The 19,406-nt window shown below is 40.3% G+C and overlaps 1 protein-coding gene across 1 annotated transcript in view; it reads left to right on the forward strand.

The window, feature by feature from the left end:
- Positions 1–19,406, forward strand: part of CEMIP2 (cell migration inducing hyaluronidase 2) — a 75,451-nt gene that overhangs the window by 44,717 nt on the left and 11,328 nt on the right. Inside the window, exons 13-19 of the mRNA XM_036260588.1 lie at positions 3,053–3,184; positions 4,293–4,328; positions 5,100–5,255; positions 7,928–8,105; positions 9,355–9,570; positions 13,673–13,881; positions 17,478–17,660. Of these exons, the coding sequence (XP_036116481.1) occupies positions 3,053–3,184; positions 4,293–4,328; positions 5,100–5,255; positions 7,928–8,105; positions 9,355–9,570; positions 13,673–13,881; positions 17,478–17,660 (1,110 nt within the window). The remainder of the gene's footprint in view (positions 1–3,052; positions 3,185–4,292; positions 4,329–5,099; positions 5,256–7,927; positions 8,106–9,354; positions 9,571–13,672; positions 13,882–17,477; positions 17,661–19,406) is intronic.

Below are 19,406 nucleotides of genomic sequence, written 5' to 3' on the forward strand. Positions count from 1 at the left end.
TTCCTCTCTCATTAAAATCAATAAAGAAAAATTATTTTTAAAAAATTAATTAATTAATTAAACACAAGGTACTGTATACCTTACAGCTGAGCAAGCTATGAAATTGAAGACTAGAGGAGATAAACTAAAGATGAAAAAGGAACAAAGAGATGATGACAAATTATGAAACAAGAAGGGAATATTAGCCCTGGCCGGTTTGGCTCAGTGGTTGGAGCGTTGGCCTGCGGTACAGAGAGACCCGGGTTCGGTTCCCGCTAAGGGCACGTACCTCGGTTGCAGTTTGTCCCCGGCCCTGGTTGGTCGTGCGGGTGGCAGCCACTTGATGTGTCCCTTTCATGTCGATGTTTTCCTCTCTCTCTCTCTTCTTCTCTCTCCCTCCCGCTCTATCTGAACAAAAAATGAAAAAATGTCCTCAGTTGAGGATAAAAAAGAAGGGAATATTATTTGACAAAACAAAGAAATTATTTGCTAGATGGTTGCTGCTACTTTTTTAGTTTTAAAGAGTTCATTATAACTGGTATATGTACACTGCTAAGTTAGTATTAATAGAAAAATCCTAAAAACAATAAAATTGACTCTCTTCTCTACCTTAAAACATTATGTGGGTGTGTATGAATGGATGGATGTGGAAATATGTTTCAGAATCCATTGCTATTTTAATTAGACCTAACAATAAAACAATGTATCCTTAATAGCCCAAGAGGTTTTTTACGGGGTATGTGTATATGATATTATGATAATGGTAATTTTTCCTCTGCTCTCTATTAATTCTTTTACCAGTTAATAAATGCATACATGTTTTTTTTTTTTCTTTCTTTTTATTGTTGACACTATTACAGATGTCCCCATCCCCCCAACTCCCTTTGTCCACCTCCCCCCAGCCTCTGTCCCCGCTTCCCTCTGGCCATTGCTACACTGTTGTCTGTAGCTGTGGGTTTGGGAACCTTGATAAGGAATTAGACTCCATTTGGAAGTTCTTATTGATGCAAAGAACTGATTATAGAGGAGAGTAACAAGACATTTGGCAGCCGGTGTATACATTCAATTTTGTTTAAGCTAATGTATAGAAGATGACATGCATCATGTAGTCCAGACAGGAGTAAAAATGATAAAACTCTAACACAAGTTGAGTAATAAGTCAGCCAATGAATTAAACATCAGCCTCCTGGGATCCAGAAGATGTTCAGTCTGTTCATCACCGGGGAAGTTGACTCAGTAGTTAATCAGACGAGCCTTTCCTTGTGTCTTCAAGATGTGAAATTACAGGAATCCAAAGATGGGAAATTTTAAGTTAAGAAATTCTTAGTTTGAGATTGGGGAATTTCATCTAAAAGTGAAACATCCTGAGAACCAACAAGTACATTTAAAGTCGAGGACAATTAAGGGAGAGGTTGGGAAGTATGCTGATAGCTCATCCATGAGGATGATGAGAAATTGGGAAACATTTTTTTGCACACCAAGCGGAGTAGAGGATGAAAAGAAAGGGAATCCAAGCAAATGGTCAGCAGTTGATTTGTACAGATCTTCTGAAAGATTGAGACGGCTGTAGCAGAGAATCAGATGTTTTATTGGTACTTTTTTTGTTTTGTTTTCTTTGAGAACATTGTGTAGTTTTTTTTTTTTTTTCAGAACTATTCTATCTGCTTGATGTCATGTAATGACTGTGAAGCTGTTTGGCAGCCACTACAATGCCAGCAGAGTGGGTGATGGCTCAGAGTCACACTTTTACCCCTTAGGTTAGAGCTGTTTGGTGCAAGGGTCATATACACAATCTAAGGGTGGATGTCATACTTTCCAGACTGGTCTCTTTGCAGTCCATTCTCTACGACCCTTTCACCAAGGAGCAGCTAGTGGCCAGTCTTTAAAAAATAAAATCTGGTCATATCACTTCCCTAATTCCATGTTTCTGATGAATTTTCATCACATCTGTCTATATATGTTTCTATCTATTTACTCACTTTATTGAGGTGTGCTTAACACCTATAAAGTTGTGCGTATTTAAAGTATACAACTCCCTGAGTTGGGGCATAAGTACATACCCATGAAATCATTACCACCATCAAACCCATAGACCTATCCATCACCTCCCAAAGTTTACTCCCACTTCCTTTATTATTATTCTTTCTTAATTTTTTTTTTTTTTTTTTTGTGGTATGTGCCCCTAGCGGGAACCAAACCCGGGACTCTCTGGTCTGTAGGTCGACACTCAACCGCTGAGCCAAACTGGCCAGGGCTATTCTTTTTTCTTTTGTTATTTTGTTCAGTTAGAGTGGGAGGGAGAGAGAAAGAAAAACATCGACGTGAAAGGGACACATCGAGTGGCTGCCACCTGCACAACCCAACCAGGGCCGGGGACAAACCGCAACTGAGGTACGTGCCCTTAACGGGAACCGAACCCGGGTCTCACTGGACTGCAGGCCGACACTCCAACTGTTGAGCCAAACCGGCCAGGGCACCAGGGCTGTTCTTTCTTAAATATTAAACAATTTTAATTTTTGCCCTGGCTGATGTGACTCAGTGTCACCCACACACTGAAAGGTCTCAGGTTTGATTCCCTGCCCTGTTGGGGTACGTGCAAGAGGCAACCAATCCATGTATCTCTCTCACAGTGATGTTTCTCTCTCTCTCCCTCTCTCCCTCCCTTTCTTCCACTCTATCTTAAAAAAAAAAGAAAAGAAAAAAAATTAATGGAAAAATATTCTCGGGGGAGGATTAATAACAACAACAAAAAGAATGTCAGTGTCCAGGGTAATATTATCGGCCAGTAAGCAATCTCAGTCCCTCTTCTCAGTTCCAAATGAAAAAAAAAAAAAGATATGAAAGCAATTCTCATTTACATAAACTTATGTAAATAAATGTCATTATTTTTTCCCAATATTTGAAATACAAGTATTTAAGTTGTGTCTTAAGAGTTTTGTGTGTTTTGTTAATGCTTTTGGTTTCGGTCAAATTTAAACCTTTTTGACACGTAAGCTTTCTCAGTTGTAAATAGCTGATATTCATTAAGTTTTTATTACTTTTTTAAAAAGTCTTTTTTTTTTCCAACCTCAAGGTTTCGGCCTCATCAGGATGGTGACCCTGAAAAGCCACGTGTTGCTGCTTTAATTGACAGGCTCATTGCTTTTAAAAATAATGACCATGGAGCATGGGTCAGAGGAGGAGACATTGTCGTTCAGAATTCAGCGTAGGTATTCTCTACCTAGTTGTTATTGGATGACACTGATGTATTTATTTTTTTAAGGCTATTTTGAAAAACCAAGTAGACTGAAATACAGTGCTGGTTTCTGGAATCGTATTATCGTTACTAATAGACAGGACAAGCTCCGAGGAAGTACGCTAGCACTAACAGCCGGCAAATGTTTGGAATCGTCTCATTCGAATGTTTTTATTGGAGCTGAACTTGTCTGATGACATGAAAGGTTTTTGATGAGATTGAACAGAAACCGGGAGTTTAACTTTCTATAACAAACAGGGTCTATGTCAGAGAGCTAAGTAAAGATTTTGAATCAAGCTAGACTTTCTTCCTTCCTTTTGGAAACTCAAAATTTTTTTGATGCTTTTACTGACATTCAAAACAAAAGTTGTGAATTCCACCTTAGCGAGTGTGTTGACTTATGTCTTAACATGACTGGAGGCAGTAAGTGTCTCACTTTTTTCCATTTGTATGATTTTAGAAGTCTGATGTATGTTGAGCTAAGCTCTGGTGCTCAAGGGTCTCGGAGAACAGTTTTTTCTGCCTGGCATTCACATTAGCTTCTTGGCATCTTATCATCATCCGTGCCTTTTATCGTGCCAAAAATTGATATTCTATTAAATCTGTAGAAGTAGCCTGGGTATTAATGTTGAAAAGTTTTGAAGAGACTACCATGATCTAATTGTTTTAAAAACTAATTGTAAAAATAATAATTCCAACGAACGCTTACATACTGTTTACTATGTGCTAGGTATTGTTCTAAATGGTTGAAATGAACTAATATGTGTAATGCTCTCAAGTATCCTGTGAGGAAGGTTAAATCATTAGGTTAAGTTGTAGGTGAGAAAACTGACGGAGAGTCAGGTTGAGTGATGTGCCCTCGTCACACAGCTGGGGATTGGCAGAGCGGAGATGTGAACCAGGGGCCTGCACTGTGGAGTCTGTGCTTTTGGTTACCGGGAAGTGAAACTTACTTTTGTGGTCTTGGAGAGTAAACATTGGAACCTCCTGGATTACGTGACAATTAAATGTTGAGAGAATACTTCCTCTTACATGATGTGGTAAATTAAAATCTTCCCTCATTCCTCTTTTCTTACAGATTTGCAGATAATGGAATAGGACTGACCTTTGCCAGGTTTGTAATTACTTTAAAAGTACCTCTCTGATTATTTTAAAGCTGTAGGTAAAATAATCCTTGATGTTTTTGTTTTTAAATATTTTTGGACAGCACCTTGGAATGTTATAACATTTATTAGCATTAAAAAAAAAAAAAAAATTAGCATCCGCTTCCTAATGCCACTAGAGGGCCAAAAACACATTTTAAATAATTAATTGAGTTCATACCTAAGTAGTAAGTTAATATAGCTAGAATCCCACAGCAGGGTAGACCATCATGGTTTTTGCTTAGAAGAAAACAGTTGAGCATTAGATTAAAGATCTTAAAAGCTATGAGAATAAAGAGGAAAGGAGTAAAAATTGAGAGCTCATTAAACATTTTCTTTCTTAGAAGTTGGTCAGATTTCTCAGTGGTATTTAAGAACTGAACTTTTTGTTTTATGTACTATTCTCTAGATTGGTTATTCTCATTGCCGTCTTAAACATGCTTGTCATCTAATTGTTGTATTCAGGGCAAGTTCTCCCCATTTGCAAGATTGTTGCTTGAGAATAAAATAATCAGTTGTTGCTGCTCAGTTATATTTCATTTTTTAAAACCCTAATTTGCAGACCACTAATTTATAATACAATTAATTTCTATTAATTTATAAGAATTATATTCACAGTTTAGAAATACTTTCTGATGACTCAAGAATATGTATTAACTATTTGAGCTATAGCTTGCCTTCATTTGAGGGTCAGTATAACTTTGCTAGAGTTGTGTTGTTAATAATTATTCTCATTTTAACAGTGATGGAAGCTTCCCAAGTGATGAAGGTTCTAGCCAGGAGGTATCTGAATCTCTCTTTGTTGGAGAGAGCAGGAATTACGGCTTTCAGGGTGGTCAGAACAAGTATGTAGGCATGGGAGGCATAGACCAGAAGCCTCGGACATTACCCAGGAATAGGTAAGCATTGCTTTAGCGTGGAGTATTCAATTTAAACAATAAGCCCGGCTGGTGTGGCTCAGTGGATTGCGCATCCTCCCATGGACTGAGAGGTTCTGGTTCGATTCCTGGTCAGGGCACATGCCTGGGTTGTCGGCTTGATATTCCCAGTGATGGGCATGCCGGAGGCAGCCAATTCATGTTTCTCTCTTACGTTGATCTTTCTATCTCTCCCTTCCTCTCTCTCTAAAAAATAAATAAAAATTATTTAGTCCTGGCTGGTTTGGCACAGCAGTTAGAACATCGGCCCGCAAACCAATGAGTCGTGGGTTCAATTCTGGTCAAGGGCACGGACCTCAGTTGCGGTTCGTCCCTGGCCCTGCTCGGGTCCTGCAGGAGGAACCAGTCAGTGTGGCTCTATCACATCGATGTTTCTCTCTGTCTCTGTTCCTCCCACTCTGATGATAAATAGAAAAAAATCCTCTGGTGAAGAATAAAAAAAAAAAAATTATATATTTAAAAATATTTAAACAGTCAATGAAAACCTAATTCTTATGAGAGTTTCTGTAATAATTCTGGATGATTGCTTCCCACGGTGACACTTTTCCCACCTTATAACTGTTGTTATTGTTATCACTGTTACTGTTTGTGTATTATCCTCTGGGATTCTGGAGCATTAACTATTAAACACTTAATAGATTTCATTAATAATTTTATAATGAAGAAACCTATCCTTTTTTTCATTCCTTATTTAAGGCTTTATAGAAGCTGGTGATTTTTCTTGTCTTTTTGAACCACAGAAAGTTGCCAAACCGTAAACTATGACATTAGGTCAGTTTTCCCTCAATTTGTAATGTTGGTTTTCAAAAATAGCCACTGGAAAAAGGAAATTACCTATTGAAAAGAGTCCTAGAAAATAAGGGCTGGTAGATGCCAAAGCTGACTCAAAACCTAACCACGCTGTGTAATTAAGTGTTTCAGATGTAAAGGGGCTCGGGGGGGAGACTTTCGGCATGTTTTCTGTCAAAATAATACGAGTCATTAAAAAAGCACTTAGCACTAGAAAGATTCTTGAGAGATTTTAGGGAACTATTAACTAATTAATTCATCCTCAGTTCTGAGACTTGGTTTATCGTTGTCCTCATCTTACGGGTCAGAAATCGAGCCGGAGAAAAACCAGTGTTCTAAAGGCCAGGCCTCAGAGCTGACGTCAGACTCCGTGAAGCATCCACTCCCTTAGTTATACGCTGTATCTGGACTCCGGGCTAGGATGGGTCAGGGGCACGAAGTGGGGGGGGGGTTGATGGAAGGCCTTTACGTGACCTGTGCTTGGCCCCTCTTCCCTTGTGCTTGTCGTTGGGGAAATACTGAATGTCATTGTGGGCCACACTCTGTAGAATTCCTGTAAGACCATGGAAGCTACTAGGAAGAAACTTATGGAATGTCAATAGCTAACATTTATTAAATGCTTATGATGTATCATGTCTTCTTCTAAATACTTTATTACTCATTTAGTCCTCACAGAGCCCAATGAAGTATAGGTATTGTCATCATCTTGCTTTATAAAAAGCTGAATAAAACTAGTTGATGTGAGATTTAAACCCTGCTACTTTGGCGTCAGTGCTGTGCTTTTCACGTTTGGGCTGTGGCTGCCTCTTCTCATGTGTAGATTAAAGGAAAAATAGCTGGAACGGTTGGAGTATGGGCTGCAGTATGATGGCAGCCAATTCAGTTTCATTCTTTTTGTTTTGCATTGGCCTCAGATTTTATTTCGAAATGCTTACTGCTTCCTCGCTAAGGAGGATTTTCCAAACCAGATTCCTCATTGGTCAGTGGATCCAGTTTTGGTTTTACTGTGTCTGTACAACCTTTTCTATGGAAGAGAACCATTTGGGGATATGTCCTTAGAAACCCATGCAGACACATAGATTTTTAGCTAGGCTGTTTGATTTTGTTGCTAGCATATATTGTAAAACCCTGCCAAGTTGTAAACTAATTAGTTGCCATAGAAATCCTCTGCAATGCCATCAAAGAATTTAATAGGGGAGAAACCCAAGGGATACAGAGTATTATGGGTTTTGTACATTAATTATGGTTAATAATACATGATTAAGGAGTTTGTGTTTGAACAGAAAGAAGGAAAATGAATACAACTAATTTCTCAATCTAGCTAGCCCTTTTGACAACGTAAGCCTTCAGGAATTACACACGCATACTTTTAAGTATATCATTTCACCTTATTATTATAGTTTAGAAGCTTGAAAGGAGGGTTCTCTCTGTTTAAAGCACAGATTCATTTTTGTTCTTATGTCAGAGATTTGGGAACCAAAAATAAAGTATGTGAATAACCAAGTGAAAGGTCTTAACTGGTTGATTCGAGGAAGCAAAAGACGCCTCTTCGGAGAGGCCTCCATTCTATCCAGAACAGCATCTCTCCCACCCAGCCTGACGTGTCACTGTGTCCTGTTGCCGCCAGGGCGCTTACCTGCAGTTATCTGTTGATTTCCTTTGTGCCTTTCCCACTACAGTGTAGTTTTCATTTGATCAGGTTTCTTGTCTTGGTTACCATTGCATTCTAGAATCGTGTTATGTGTATACAGAATATTCAGCCGTATTTATAAAATAAGCGTTCAGTGAAGCGCTGTTAAGGGGACAGGCCCATGTGCATTAAACAAAATCTTGTATTTCAACAGGACATTCCCGATTCGAGGCTTTCAGATTTATGATGGGCCCATTCATCTCACCAGGTGCACTTTCAAAAAGTATGTTCCAACTCCAGATAGGTATACCAGTGCTATCGGCTTCCTCATGAAGAACTCCTGGCAGATAACCCCCAGAAATAACATCTCCCTTGTGAAGTTTGGTCCGTATGTAAGTATGTTCCTATGTTTCCTACATGGTGGCTGGTGGGAGAAGGAGAAAGTACATTCCTAAAGACAAAAACAGAGACAGAGGATTTGTACCAAGTCTTTATGACTAGAGGGAGAAATACATGCAAAAGAAACTCGACTTCGTTCACTCTGTCCCATTGAGTTCAAGGTGGGAATAGAAGTCCCATGTGACCTGGGGTATTTTTTAACATTCAAGTAATATCTTGAAAAGGAAAATGACTGAATATGATGACATGGGGACAGGGGTGTAGAGTTTCATAAGAACAAGAGGATATGGTTTTGGGAACGTCAGTGTAATGACCCATGAAGAGATTTGGGATCTGCCTGGAATTTTACTTGTCCGGAGTCTATTCTTCTGGGAAACTGCAGGAGCAAAGGTGGGGAAAGAAGAGTAATACTGGGTGATGTGAAACAAATTGTTTTATTGAAGGACTTTATTAGCTTCTGGCAGAGGGTGACCTATGCTTGGCCCCTCTCCCCTTGTGCTTCTCGTTGGGGAAATATTGAACGTCATTCTGTGCTACGCTATGTGAACTCCTGTGAGTAAGACCATGGAAGCTACTAGGAAAGGAACTTCGTGAAATTTTAATAGATAATATTTATGAAATACTTATGATGTATCTGGCTCTGTTCTGTATACTTTACTACTCCTGTTAAGGCAATACTTTGTGTTTTAATTTGCAACTGTATTTATTTTCAGTGGGAGGAGACATATGAACAAGTAACTAAAGCACTTGGAGAGAAATAAAATGATCAGCTTGGAAGTTAGCATTTATAGTAGATTTTAATTTAATTGAAGTATAATATACATACAGGGAAATCCACAGATCTTAAGTAAAAGTTAATAATTATTAACAAATATGTATGACTGCGTAATTCCCCTTCCCACAGCTGTTCTGATTTCTCTTATTACAGATCAGTTTTGTCTGGAGGGCAGGTAATAGTTTTAACTGGGAGAAAGGGAAACTATCAAAGATGAAGTTTCACACTTGCTACTTGAACTCCATAAGGCTTTGGAAATCCTCCCCATCCCCAACCCGCCTCCAACATGTCATAATTAATGGACAACTTTGATTGACTGGGTGCCTTAGTTGACAACTATGAACCGTGACTCAGAACTGCTTTCATCTCCAAGCAGCTGGAATGGATATGAGTGGGATCCGTGCAGGGGCTGCTGCCTACGATGTCAGGAGCGCTCACTTTGTGATGTCCTTGTTCTTCACGGTCAGGTCTCCTTGAATGTCTTCTTTGGAAAGCCTGGACCCTGGTTTGAAGATTGTGAGCTGGATGGTGACAAGAACTCCATATTCCACGACATTGATGGCTCTGTGACAGGCTACAAGGACGCTTACGTGGGAAGAATGGACAACTACCTGATCCGCCATCCTAGCTGCGTCAATGTCACCAGGTGGAACGCAGTGATCTGCAGCGGGAGCTACGCCCAGGTAGGCCAGAATGCGTGAGGACGCCTGGTTCCTTCCCAGCCCCCGACATCACTGCTTCTGTGAGAAGTGCTCTTCAGCGTGATGGATACTTTCCAAAGCAGGATTTTCTTTAGGAAAAAAGCGAAAGAAAAAGTTCAGTAGGAACCGTGGACTCATGGATTGTATTTCAAGCTCCCCTACTCCAAACTAACACATGGAAATGTGGGTCCAATAGGCAAGAGGATTTGCCCTTGGTTAAATATGGTTGGGATGTAGTTGGGGTGAGAACCTCTATTTCCTGAGTCTTAATCCAGGTTGTTTGCCATGCTCCAGCTCTGCCCCAGAGAGGGAGCTTTATTCTTTGCTTTTGGGGTTATTATCTCTACTAAACATGGGAATCTGACTTTTGGGGCAGAATGTCAGTGTCCCATGGAAGATGAGATGTTCCCAGAGACAGAGCTGCGAATCGGAAATGAGTGGACAAGGAAGAATCCAGGGAAATTCTCTGAATTATATTGTGATATAATGTCTATGAAAATATGAAGGGGATGATAGAGATTTGGAAACACCTCTTTGGGAACATTAAGCTAGCGTGCATTTATTAACTGGCTGCCCAGGATAAGAGGATTGACTAATTTGGGAGGTAGCATGTTAAGAGCACAGAGGCTTGAGCCAGACTGCTTGGATTTGATTCTTGACTTTGTTAATTTCCTCAATACGAGTTGAGCAAGTTCATTAACTACTTGGTGCCTGTGCACACCGAGGCTAATACTGGTTCCTCTTATACGAGGCTGTTGTGGAGACAAAATACATGAATTATATGTAAAGCTCATGACCTGGTATAGTGAAGTGCTTGCTGCAATTAGTGTTATTTGAGGAACAGAGCTCTTAAGTTGCAACAATGATTTTTTTTTTAAATCCTCGCCTGAGGATATTTTTTCATTTATCTTCAGACAGAGTCTGAGGGAAAGAGAGAGAGAGACACGTCGATTGGCTGCTTCCTGCACACGGGCTGGGGACCTACCTGAAACTGACGTATATGCCCTTGCCTGGAATCGAACCTGCAACTCTTTGGTCCATGGACCAACGCCCTAACCACCTAGTGAAACTGGTCAGGGTTCAACAATGATTTTAATAGTGATATTTGGATGGATGGAGAGGTTGCAGATGGGGGTACCAGTTGCCCAGAATTTTATAGGGGGCGGAGTTTTATTTTCATATTTTATATAGTTTAATGGTACAATTTAATAGTAGATGGTCAAGGAAGATAAAAGATAAAGGAAAAGGAGAATTAAGAGCGTGGGCAGGAGAATTAGGGAAGCATGAGGGATCTTCCAAGAGGAATCGGGCTCTGATAGTCCCAAAGGCAGGAAAGAAACCTTGCTTGTTGGTTTGCTGCTAAATGCTCTTATTTATAGGGAGGGTTCTTTTTGGAGAAGGATCAGTCTGTGATGAAGCCTTTTCCCAGCTCTGGTTACTGTGCCTGTCAAGAGGGTGTGGGCTCCTGTATTTCAACTTCTTATCCCTCCCATGGTTTCTACCACTGAAACCTTTTATAGTGGGAGATTCTTGGAGATAATTCTTCACTGCCCTTCTGATTTTGAATCATGACTAGAAAGAATGCTATGATTGTTATGTTAAAAAAGAACTTTTAAAAGATTTTTATCTATAGACAAGACAAAGGACTTAAGAGGGATAAAGACTGGAGAGATTTTTCTGGTTTATTTTAATGTAATATTAGCATCTTTTTTTTTTAATCTTCATCCAAGGACACTTTTCCATTTTTATTCAGACAGAGCGGGAGGGAAAGAGGAAGAAAGAGAGAGAGAAACATCGACGTGAAAGGGACACATCTAGTAGCTGCCACCCGCACAACCCAACCAGGGCCGGGACAAACTGCAACCGAAGTACATGCCCTTAGCGGGAACCGAACCCGGGTCTCTCTGGACTGCAAGCCAGTGCTCTAACCATTGAGCAAAACTGGCCAGGGCAATATTAGCATCTTTGTGTGGAATTTCTCATTCCTATTCATTTTATTCTTAATCATAATTGCCCCTAAATTTAAGTTGGCTCATCAATACCTAGGAAGCAATAGAAATTCTAGAATTAAAATAAAACAAAATGTTTTTGGCCCTTTTGTATCTGCAATTTTATTTTATTTTATTTTATTTTATTGAGAGAAAGAGGAAAGGGGAGAGAGAGAGAGAGAGAGATAGAGATAGAAACATGGATGAGAGAGAACATCGATTGGCCGCCTCCTGCATGCCCCCCACTGGGGATTTGGCCCACAACCTGGGCGTGTGCCCTGACCAGGAATCGAACTGGTGACCTCTCGGTGCATGGATCGATGCTCAACCACCTAGCCACATCGGCCAGGCTATAGCTGCAGTTTTAGTTAAATTTCTTGCTAGCCGTGTGTATTCAAAGGTGCGTTTGTGTGTCTTTCTTAAAATGATGTGTGCTCACTAATGAAAACTTTATATTTTAAAATTATTATAAATGGGTCAATAAATTCCTTGGTTTCTAATGTATTTGAGACTGTGAGCCTGATCCTTCAATCTTACAAACCAGAGTAGCAATTCTATTTTTATTTGAAGATGAAGAAAGAAACAAGTCATCTGATACTTCCCAGGAAGCTCTGGGAATGGTAGGACCACAGGTGAGAAATTTTCTCCTGACAATTTAGAACCTGGGCTGGGAGCTTAGCTCTGCATTTGTTGTTGTTACTGAGCTAATGAATAATACTATATGTTTTTAGGCAAAAGATAGAAGCAAGTGGATCTCAAGGCAGAACAAACATTACTTAATTATTTGTAAATATATTTTAATGGAACATGCGCTCTTCCCTGACCCAAGGGGTAAAGGTGTTCAGAAAGAAAGATGGTAACATAAGGAGAATTAAGATTACATGTGCTACCTCAAGTCCTTGTTGGGGTTGGATATCTATATCTATATCTATATCTATATCTATATCTATATCTATATCTATATCTATATATCATCTACATCTACATCTACATCTACATCTACCTGTCTATATCTATATATATGTGTGTGTGTGTATGTATATATATGTATATGTGTATACCCTACATTTATATAACCTATTATACGTAAACTATATTCAATTATATATAACATAAACATGTTTAATTATATATAATATAAATCTATTTAAATAAATAATATATACTATATTAAATATATACTTAAATAAAGACAGTAGTCTCAAAGTGTATATTTCCTGTCTCTTATTTTAAATCTTTGAGTGGTGTCAGCAGAGAAGAGTATTTGAAGTAGACAAACACGAGTGATAGGAAGATTTTCTGGCTCAAAGGATGTTTAACTGAGGCATCAGTTATGAACAGAACTGTAGAAACGACCAAAAGAGAAACATAGAAGTATTGTGGCTTAAATACAGTTGCAGAATACTGTCTGGGGGAAATCTGTTACAGGATACTCATTTGTGTTAGGATACTGTTCTAGGTTTGTTTGAGGGAGGCTTTCTTTTGGCACAGCAGGGATGGGGCTCATGCCGCTGTCATAAAGTCAGGACTTTCAGTTTGTGTCAATTTAATATGTTTTTCCATTTTTTTGCAGAGTGCTTTATAAGCCCCCCTCCCCGCCCCCCTTTTTTTTGAAGTGGTGAAAAATGACTTCTTAGGCTGATGTAGGTCATGGAAAATTGAAAGCCAGAACTCTAAGATATTTACATTTTCCCTCTCTTGTTTTAGAGGAAAGTCTCAGATTTGAGTGGAGGGTATCCGTTTTCACATTAATTTACTAATTTCTTGTATGGGTACTCTTCAGATCGAGGGGTTTCTCTGACAGGCTGCCTAAGCCACAGAGGTTTTATATTCTGATGAATAAGCTGGCCCGTCGTGGTGGAAGAGATGATGACGGGCTTGGCCAGCCGAACACACGGTCTGTTTTCACCATTTCAGCGTAAGCAGGCTTCACTGCAAGTGTGGCTGAGGATGGAGCTGGCGACTACTGATTTAGTCTGGCACAGATCACAGACTCTCCCTCGAAGCAAGAGCCACTTGGCTTTGTGCTGGAAATGTTTGCTTAGCTCTTTACGCTTTCACGCTCTTCCTCATGATTCTTCATTTATGTGTTGAAGGTCTATGTGCAGACATGGAGCACTCAGAATCTGACGATGACCATCGCACGCGATGAGTATCCGTCCCACCCGATGGTGCTTCGGGGCATCAACCAGAAGGCTGCCTTTCCCCAGTACCAGCCTGTGATCATGCTGGAGAAAGGCTACACCGTCCACTGGAATGGGCCGGCCCCGAAGACTGTATTTCTATACCTCATAAATTTTAACAAGTACGTTTCCATGACTGTTATTTCACAAAGCTGGGCAAGTAGGAATTTAGAGAAGAAAAATAGTAACACGTCTCCTTTGTAGCAAGTAAGAATGCCAATTCCGTGCGCTTCATTCTTCTTGCGGGGAGGCGGTATATTTTATGTGGAGGGAATGGAAAGATTACACAGATTGAACCCTTTCTTTTTAAAAGCATTTCTGGTTCTCTGTGGTCGAGAAAGCCATCTGATAGTAGGTTCTCATACAGCCTGCTGGATACTTTAATTCCCCTTCGTTGAGATGGGAAGACGTTTTGTGTGGTGTTCCACCTGAGCACTTGGTTACCTAGAAAAGAAGAAGATTGCTGAGGCCAAGTTTAGAGTTGACAGAAGAGGGTAGTGTGATTGCTTAGGCATGTCTGCTAAGGGGGAGGGACGGAAGAGTTGTGGCATGAATGCCGAGTATTTGCCACTCCTGCATCTTCCTATCCCTTCTTTTTATTTTATTTTTTATTGTTGCAAGTATTACAAATGTCCCCCTTTTTTCCCTTTTGCCCCCTGCCTTCCCGTTCCCACCCCCCTCCTGCCTTCCCCAACCTAATGAACTCGCCGATTGGTTGTACATATATACATATAAGTTCTTTGGTTTATCTCTTCCCATCCCCATCTCCCCCGTCCCTCTGAGGTTTGTTAGTCTGTTCTCTATTTCCATCTTGAGTTCTCAGTTGTCTGCCCTAATAGCATGACTTACAATCAAAGGCTCTATTTGTACGTTAATTTACTCAGTGCTGACTCTGTGACAGGAAACAGAGGGAGAAAAGTACTCACCCTCCAGGAGCTCACAGTGTACAGGTAGAAAAAAAGCTCAAGAAAATCAATAAACCAATACTGTTTTTTAGTGGACAAAGGATAAAGCAACTAATTCGGCCTGAGGGAGTTGGGCCGGCTGCTCTGAGCAAGTGATACTAAATGATCTGTCTTGTTACAAAAGCAAGAGTTGGGGAAGGGATAGCACTGTTCAGGGACTGCTGGACGCAGTGTGGCCGGAGCGTAGGGTGTGTCGGGGGGAGTGACAGGAGGTGAAACCAGAAAGGAGCAATGGGACTATTTTGAAAAGCAGAATTAAATCAGTGTAGATATGTGTGGTGGTTAACTGACTTGTCAGAATGCTCTTAAAACACAATTGGAATTAAGAGGTGGACATAGAACATGTAGGAAGTCATCTCTAAATAGGTCACTTCCAAGGATTGGTGAACATCGTGTTGGATGCTCTTATGCTGAGCTGTGAGGTCTCTGGCACAGGCTCTACGTGGAATCATCACTGTCCCCTCCACCCCCCTTTTTTCTTTATTGATTTTAGAGAGAGAGAAAGTGAGAGGGAGAGAGAGACAGAAACATTGATGAGAGAGACCATCGGTTGGCTGCCTCCTGCACGCCCCCCACTGGGAATCTGGTCCACAACCTGGGCATGTACCCTGACCGGGAATTGATGCCTGGGTCAGTGCTTAACCACCAAGCCACACCAGGCAGACATCACTATTTTCCTATCACGCTTTTGCTGCTTCTCTATGTCCTTGTTGGGGAGTTGCACCCTACCTACTGAGTCAACCAAACCCAAAGTCCCAGGACACATCCTTATTTCTCCCTTTTCCGTCATCTCTCATCTCTCCATCTCAGCAGTGATCAAACTCTGTTAGTTCTGTGTCCTTCACACTACTCACATCTCTCCACTTCTTTCCACCCCCCACTGTTTGTGGCTGAGTTTAGGCCATTATCGGCTCTTGTCTGGATCCTGCTTGGTCTCCCCACCTCCCATCCTTAGTCCGAATTGTGTCCAGGGTGAGGTTCCTAAAAGCCAACCTGGTATTTTTGCTCCAGTCAGTGAGCTGCAGAGCAGCCAATGAAAGAAGCAAATGAGGTCAGCGAGGACTGACGAGAAATATCAGTGATCACTGATCCAAACACTTACATCTGGCAGGTTATGAACTTTACGTGAGATGTTACAACCAAGTGATATGTAGGGTTCTCTCGGTGTCATGCATAACTTCTGAACAAATACCAAGTAAAAACATTTTAAAGTGAAAAAAAGGCTGAACTCAGAAATTTAAAAAATCCACACGGGCTTGAAGTTCAGTCAAACTTTCCTTGTTTAATTAGCTGCAAGTTTGTAAAAATTACATCATGGGCAGAAGCTAGAGGAAGAGATGGACAATCTTATTTTCCAAATGTAATTTAATTACAGAGAGGTCATAGATTTTGTCGTAATGCCACTTCTGAAAATAACACTTTAAAAGTTATAAAAGCTGGACTTATTCATTAAACAAAATAAGGAAAACACAGAAAAACATAAAGAAAATGGAAATACCTATAATTCTCCTGAACAGGGTGAGGCATTATAAACATTTACAGTGTTCTCTCTCTCCACCCTCAAGTGTTTTCTGAACATATAGACATGACGACATTTATTAAACTACTCCCTTCCCCCATAAACATTTGGGTTGTTTTTCTCCTGCCCACTCCTCCCTTTGCCATTATAAATATACCAAAGAGAACATATTTTTTTTGATACATTTTGGTCTGCATTTCTGATTATTTAGTGGTTTTAGTGGGTGAAGCCCGTGTGAACAATTTTAAGGCCTTGTTACATATTGTTTAAAAATTCTTTAAAATGATTAAAAAGTCCTGGATAGGGGAGTAGAGATGGTTGCACAACCTTTGAATATATTTAATGCTACTGAGCTGTAGAGTTAAAATGGTAGGTTTTATATTATGTATACTTTACCACAGTTAAAAAATGCCCTCCAAAAAAGCAAATGATAGAAAGCATTCATTTTATGTCTAAGGATTTTTAGGGATGAAAAAACACTCTGGCAGTTTGGTCATATGCAACACAAGCTGTAAAAGTACACTGATGTTTGCTCTGGCCGGTGTGGCTCAGTTGGATCAAGCATTGTCCATGCACCAAAGAGTTACGCCTGGTCACGGCACATACCCAGGTTGCAGGTTTGGTCCCCAGTCTGGGCGAGTGTAGGAGGCAGCTGACTGATACTTCTCTCTCTCTCTCTCTCTCTCCCTTCCTCTCTCTCTAAAGTCAATACATATCCTCGGGTGAAGATTAAAACAAAAAAAAAAAGACATACACACATTTGTATATTCAGGAATACTAAGTATTTCTCCAAATGTAATAATAAAAGATAAAAATGTATTTATGAACAAAAAAAGTGTTTGGAAAGGTTTATCAGTGCACACTTCCACTTTCTGGCTGCTAGTGTTTCATCCTCCTACAAGCCCAACCATCTCACTTAATTTTACTATCCACCTGCAGCGTGGAAGCCCATCTTACTCAACCTACAGGCACATTCCTGCAAGCCCTGTTGAAACCAAGACGTTTCTGTAAGCCATGTGATTGTTGCAGATACGTTGATAAGAGGAATTCGGGTAACATTTAGAGGTGGATGATTCAGTAGCGCATCGGGGCTCAGGCCTTCCATTGTCAGTGGCTCAACCCACAGCAGCCATTTAGGGAGGAGAAAATCATGCCGAACATTTACATGTGCTGTCATGTCCAGAGAATATTGGCTCAGATGTGAATTCATTTTTTAATTTTCTCTCCTTGATAGGAATGACTGGATTCGAGTTGGCCTCTGCTATCCATCAAACGCAATTTTTCAGATTACCTTTGGCTTTTTACAGCGGAATAATGGCTCGTTATCCAAAATGGAAGATTATGAGCCTGTGAGCTCACTGGAAGAATTGCAGAAGAAGCAGTCTGAGAGGAAATTCTATTTTGACTCCGGCACGGGGTAATTTAGTGCAACCAGTGAATGAGAATTATTGCTATTTTTCTTTAATGGTGAAATTACTGGTTCTTCAGCCTCACTAAGAATAGACTCTGATGTGATGGCTCTTTAGACGAGCAGCTGATGTGGGTAATTCTCTGCTCATCACTATTAGAGGCTTAGAGGACTAGAATGACTCATAATTATAGCTGGCAGTAGGAACTGAGTGAAGATGTTTGTCTATACCCATTAAGGCAATTTAGAGAGAGAGAAATTGGCCTTATCAATAAAGAACCAGTAGACCCAATGGAAACTTAAACTAATTTCTTTCCCATAACAACTCTTGAAGATGATTATTTAATATGCTATAGTTCATATTTCAGTGAAAGCTCATTTTTTCTTTTCCTTTAAAGCTATCTCTCAAGTTGACCTTGAGTTTTTAAAAAGCATTGTATAACTGTGGCATATTTGCTTTCAACTTTCTCTAGGCTGCGTCCTTCCACTTTTTAATTCTAATCCTGTTCACCTGGGGTCCTGTTGGCTCTGTCTGCTCTTGTCCAGTTACAGTCTCTCAGCCTTTGGGTGATGGTAGGCTCGATCTCCTGTACTCTTCCAGCAACTAGCATGCTCTTTAGCCATGCCTTAAGCAGATACTCCTCCTCTATGCCATCGTCTAGGTACCATAGTAAAGGTACTAATATAAATAAGATGCACTTCTTCGGCGAGTCCATAGTCCATTGAAGGATGTGGGCATGGAAAGCAGCTAATTGGAGAGTCAAGAGTTTAAATGCCAAAAGTCCTATTGTGGGATATTCAGTATGCCTTTTGAGGTGACCCTGACGTCCAGCCTAAGGTAACCCTAAGGGGCGAACTCTTGAAGAATGAGTAGGAGGAGATGGAAAAAGAATTGTCCCAAGAAAAATGTGGATGAATGCATGGAGGCATGCATGGAAGAACGTGGCGTGGCATGGCATGTTTCGGGGAAGACAAACGCTCAGGCTGGGGTGAGGGTGGGGTGGCAAGTTTGATTGGAGGTATGAGGTTGGGGGTTCCATCAAGTGCCTTGTTAGCCTTTGAATGAGGTGCCACTTATTTGCCCTCCAGGGCCCCTCCAGCAGTCAGTGTGATCAGCTTGAATCTTTTTATATCACAGTTGTTTTTGATTTTCAATTTCTAATTAGACTTAACCTACTGGGGCTTTTACTCTATACATGACAGAACTTCCGCATTCCCAGTTGATTTTTCACAAACATAAGCAGAGCAATGAAATTTGTGAAGACAGTGTAGTGATCACAAATTAATGATGAAATGTGTAAAAAGATGGGAAATGTGTCATCATCTGGGTATTTCTAAAATCTCTCAACCTTTGGGGTTTTAATTCTATTTATTTTGGTGACTTTAATTTTATGTCAGAAGGCCCATGCCAATCAGGTTCATGTCATTCCTTAGGTATATATGTTAAAATTACTGGATGTCGGGACAGTGGCTGATTTTTACCTTGTAATTGCTACTTTGCATTGTTCATTGACCTCATTAAAACGTGAATTCTTGATCTTCAGGAATCAATTACATTTGATCAAGTCCTTTAGAATCTTGAGTTCGTTTGCTTTAGGACTAGGTTTGCTGGCAGTTGTTGGACTGCTGCCTGGAAGTTACTTTTCCATTCATTTCGGCAGTACGAGTGTATTCAGAGTCAGTGGGACTGCTCATTTCATTTGATTTTGGCCAAAGTACAGACAGAAGGACCTTAGGCCCATCTGCTCTTAGTAA

This window comes from Molossus molossus, unplaced genomic scaffold (assembly GCF_014108415.1).
Source record: "Molossus molossus isolate mMolMol1 unplaced genomic scaffold, mMolMol1.p scaffold_m16_p_14, whole genome shotgun sequence".
NCBI lineage: Eukaryota > Metazoa > Chordata > Mammalia > Chiroptera > Molossidae > Molossus > Molossus molossus.